The sequence below is a fragment of the Galeopterus variegatus genome, unplaced genomic scaffold (genome assembly GCF_000696425.1).
Source record: "Galeopterus variegatus unplaced genomic scaffold, G_variegatus-3.0.2 Scaffold4972, whole genome shotgun sequence".
In the NCBI taxonomy this organism is placed as follows: domain Eukaryota; kingdom Metazoa; phylum Chordata; class Mammalia; order Dermoptera; family Cynocephalidae; genus Galeopterus; species Galeopterus variegatus.
This window is the reverse complement of record NW_007731083.1, coordinates 123183-128244: the sequence shown is the minus strand read 5'-3', so window position 1 is coordinate 128244 and position 5062 is coordinate 123183. Positions and strand designations below refer to the sequence as shown.

The following is a 5062-nucleotide window of genomic DNA, read 5'->3' as shown; positions in this document are numbered from 1 at the left end:
AGAGAGACATTCTCTTCTTTTCTTTGGTCTCTCGCGATCCGTTGCCGGACCCGGAAAAAAAAAAAAAAAAAAAAAAAAAAAAGAAAGATTACTCTGTTCAGGTCCCCTAACCTTCCACAAATCCAACTGGCAAGAAGGGTGATTAGACTGTCTAAAAAAATGACACTACATTCCTACTCACCATGCTGGCTCAATATTTTCAGCATCTCTGCTTTACGGGCTCCCGAAGTCTCCCTATCCCCATTGTCTTTTATGGCTCAACCTCTAAGTTATCTTCTCTAAAAATTTCCTGCTGACAAAACTCCTCTACTTTACATTAAAGACCTGACCAAGCCCTCTTCTGTGCCCCTCTTGTATCCTACATACACTTTTTGTCACCGAGTCTCTAACAGATGTCTTTTTTTTTTTTCCCACTTACTTTTAATAACAATACATATACCATGTTATGACCATGGAATTTAGTTCAGGTTAAACAAGAGAATTTTACAAGTGTAATAAAGCACTCTGTAGTATATCAAAGTTTGTGTATAATGTCTGACCAACCAACTTGCTCATAAATCATTAATCTAACACAGACTTCTAAATTTCCTTGTTTGTACATTCATTTCTCTCCACTAAACTATAAAGCATCTTTGAAAACAGGGACCCTGTTTCATTCATCTTTGAATCCCTCAGTAAATATCACAATAGCTGACACACGGTACATATTAAATATTTTTCACTGAAAAAGTGAAGTCATCCTGTAAATGGTTTTCCCAATAATTCAAATTGGTCTAAGTGAACGCCACTGCCTCAACCACTTCTGCCATTCATTTACGAGGAATTGATGAAGTAAGAGGTATAAATGAGTATGTGGCCAGATAATACCTTCTATACTGACTATAACCAAAACTTGACTATAAGCTCATTAATATCACATTCCCACTAAACTATGAATTACACCAGATACATTCCTCAAAATCTGCATACTACCAACTTCCATGTGCTCTTCTGGCTCCCATCTGGAGCCAGCCTGAGGAGAACACCAGCTCTGTGGACAGCAAAAGAGATGGATGAAAATTATCTGGGTCTCTGACAACATTGTTGGGCCTCTGGATCAAGTAACACTCAAGTCCATCCCTCCCCTTTGGACTTGCTGTTATGTTATTGTTTCAGGCAAGAAGGGCTTTGTCACGTGCAGCCAAAGTCATTCTGATACTCCAGGCATTTTAAAAATCCCAAATAGCAAGTGATTTTATACTACAGGTCCTGAAAACAGCATCATTTCTCCTTTAAAGAACAAGTTCCTGAAGAAACTACTCCTTACCTTAGAGTCATAAACTTTTCTAATAAGGCAGAGTTCCTAAGATGAATAGGGTTCAGCAAACAGTAGAAACCTATCAGCCTGAGGCTCTCACTGTGAAAATACATAAAGCTGCTTTGCTTTCACTGGTATAGGCACTAAACGTTGTAAGATGGAACTTTAAAAGAATAACAAGTTCTTTTTAACTACCATTAACTTTGGAATTCATTTTCTTTTCTAATAATCAAATACTTAATAATAATTTCCTTCTTATGCTTTTCCAATATTTTCAATACACAAAATATACTTTCTTCAACATATGAAGTTATCAAAAGCCAAAGGGCATTATGACCTTAAGTATTAAAAGGAAGCATATATACTATAAATTTAAAGTTACTGAATCACGGGCCGGCCTGGTGGCGCACTGCTACAGTGCGCCGCTTGGGAAGCACGGCGGCGCTCCCGCCGAGGGTTCGGATCCCACATACAGACCGGCCGCTCACTGGCTGAGCGAGGTGTGGGAGCAACACCGAGGGTTGCGATCCCGTTGCCGGTCCCGGTCCGGTACGGGCGCGACACTGAGGGTTGCGATCCGTTGCCGGACACGAAAAAAGACAAAAAGGAAAAAAAAAAAAAAAGTTACTGAATCACTAAGACAATTAGCTCATAATTCTGTTATTAAAGAGAGATTTACTTACCAGAAAAACTAGTGATCCATCAAGTCCTAGCATCTAAAATAAATAATATGCATTAAGTCAAGATGCAACAGGATTTTCTATTCTAATTTAAGAAAAAGCTTCATTTTCCTTTCAATATCTTTAAACATAGTCCTCACCCACTACTTTCTAATACTGCCTATCATTTTCAGAGAGTAAACAAAATTCTGTTAATGAGTTTTATATTTTGGGTCTCCTTTTATTCCAAATCATATGATCCTAAAGTCTAAAAAAAAATCCATCATGGATTTAATTCCTACATTAGATATAGAGCCAATCAAGACATCATGATAGAACTGTATTATTTATTCTGCCAACTGAAGCATGAAAATACTACTTAAATTTAAATTATTACTTCATTTTTCAGAAGTCCACAATTTCTGGGGAAACATTCCCTAAATGGAGCAAGGCTTGTATTAAAGGCCAGAAGACAGCATTAGTGTCGTAATATTTTTACCCCACTGCATCACTTAATTTTCTACAGAAATTAAAATTCTGGGCCGGTTGGTTACACGTGTTGCTAATAATACCAAGGTCCAGGGTTCAATCAATCCCTGTACTACCAGCCAGCCACCGCCACCCAACCTAAAAAAAAACAAAACAAACAAAAAAAACCTGACATCTGATTCCATCAAATATGACTACAAAATGAGTGTATATATCTAAATATGCCCAACATTAAAATATACTTTAGAATTAAAACATTAGGATGCCTGATAGTAAGAGGTCTCACTCACTCTTTCCCACGTAAGTTCTTCTGCAGCTCGGTCCCACTCTAAAGCATTCCAGTTCATGTCATCTGGAATTGCAGTTTAAAAATTAATGACAGAACTTGAACTACAAAAAATAAAATGCACTCTTTTGTAAGCCGTTGATGAGAAGTTAAAACACATTTAAAAATTTTCCATACCTAGTATTTGCTTGTTAGACAATAAAAATACATATAAATACACAAACATAAATAAATAATACATATCCTAGACTGTGATTAGTGCTAGAAAGGAAATAAATAGGGTTATGTGAAAAAAAATTCAACTGTGAGTCAGGAATGAATCTGGTGGATCTGAGAAAAGTAAGGAAGCCAGGGGACTAGAACTTTCTCAGAAATAAGGAGGGTAGTAAAAGAAAAAGCATAAAAGGCAAACCAGGATCAGATGATACAAGAGCAATGGGGAGTCTAGATTTTATTTTATTCTTTAGTACAATGGAAAAACCACTGAGGGCCAGCCCAGTGGCGCACTGGAGAGTGCACCGCTTGGGAGCGCGGCAGCACTACTGCCAAGGGTTCGGATCCCATGTGGAGACCGGTTCCCGCTCACTGGCTGAGCGCGGTGCGGGCGCAACACCGAGGGTTGCGATCCTGTTGCCGGTCACCGGTCCCCAGTCCCCAGTACGGGCGCGACACCGAGGGTTGCGATCCCATTACCGGTCAGTAAAAAAGACAAAAAGGAAAAAAAGAAAAAGAAAAACCACTGAAATATTTAAAGGCAGAAGAATAATACAAACTATATGGGACAAGAATAAAGGAAGAAGACTAGTTAGGAGCTACTACATTAGACCGAGAGAGAGAAATACTGGGTAGCAGCAGGCTGCATATGCAGAGCCTCTGACTTCTCCCTGGAAAGGCCCCTTGCTCCTGTACTTTTTGCTCCCACACAACTTGTTCATTCTCATCCTTTAGGTCTCAGCTCAAATATCACTTACTCTGAGCTACCTGGAAAACCTTATTTAAAATAGGTCTCTCCTCAACAGAATCTTCATAGCAACCAGCACAACCCTTATGACAATAAATATTTCCTATTTCTTCACTAGACCAGAAACTCCCTGAAGGCAGAGACCTGGTGTTTTGTTCACAACTATATACACTGACTGTATATAGACATAGTGCTAGACACAGTGCCTGGCACAAGAAGACACTCAAATATCAGCAATGCTGAGTGGGCCCAGAGACAGTGCAGCACTTGATGGGAAAACTGCAATGGGAAAACGGAAGGAGAGTCAGTGAGCTACTGACAGCTGACTGGCAGGCCCAGTCTTAGATCTTACTTTATATTCTGGGGTTCACACTGCTAGAAAATGAGAAATCAGTTTCCTTAGGGGGCGCCTAGCCTACAGTATAAACTTCAAAAATTCTTTTTCAATTTTAAGTTGCACTGACTCAATGTAAATGGAAAGAGAGGCAAACGAGTAAGGTAAATCTGTATCAGATTCATTTAAAAAAAAAAATAAAAAGTAGGATCTATTCCAACTTAAATAATTTCTTCCTATGCATCTTATAAAAAAGTCCTGTGTAAAAGAGGATTTTAAAACACAAAATGTGCCCTGATTCATAGAAAAAATATATATTTATGCATATGTATATCCATAAATGCCAATTTGCCAAAATAAAGTAAAAATAGGTTAGAAATGGAACTTTAAAACAGTAAAATTTGAAAACTCCAGCCCTTTTCATCAACGCAAGTTGAAAACAGATTCACGGTCCTAGAGACACACAAGCAGCCATTACCCTGGGCTCCGTTGTTAGCATCTGCTGCATCTTCCACACCAGCATCATCTTCCTCCTCATTGTCCTCCTCCTCCTCTTCTGCCTGATCATCCTGAGCATCAGGGTGTTCCCCCACCACTGCATTCTCAGCTGGTGGGTTAGCAGGCTGATCAGCAGCAACATTTTCTGCACCATTTCCTCCTGCCGGAGCCTAAAATGACAGAAGAGCCCGGAAATTTAGATAACATGTCTCAGTTTTGCTCTGTTTCCAAATCACATTCTCCCTGCTAAAGAAACAAAACTAGCAAATACACACAAACTCTACTAAATAATACTCCACCTTTCAGAGTCATCTTTTCTAAATGTATCTGATTTTGGATCAAGTTGGTATATAAGAACAAACTCACTTCACAGTGTATGTGTTCATTCAGTGTAATTCAGGGATTAACATTTCACAAAGCACTATAGAAAATGAGTATACAAATCTGGCTACATTAAATACGTCATTCTGTAATCCTTTTTTTTTTTTTTTTTTTTTTTTTTTTTTTTTTTTTTTTCCGTGTCCGGCAACGGATCCCA

The 5062-nt window shown here is 38.6% G+C and overlaps 1 protein-coding gene across 1 annotated transcript in view; it reads right to left on the bottom strand.

Moving 5' to 3' along the window:
* MARCH6 (membrane-associated ring finger (C3HC4) 6, E3 ubiquitin protein ligase) overlaps window positions 1-5062 on the bottom strand; it is an 83478-nt gene that overhangs the window by 41398 nt on the left and 37018 nt on the right. The window contains exons 8-10 of the mRNA XM_008588697.1: window positions 4505-4694; window positions 2736-2797; window positions 1981-2013 (exon numbers count right to left, since the gene is read on the bottom strand). Of these exons, the coding sequence (XP_008586919.1) occupies window positions 1981-2013; window positions 2736-2797; window positions 4505-4694 (285 nt within the window). The remainder of the gene's footprint in view (window positions 1-1980; window positions 2014-2735; window positions 2798-4504; window positions 4695-5062) is intronic.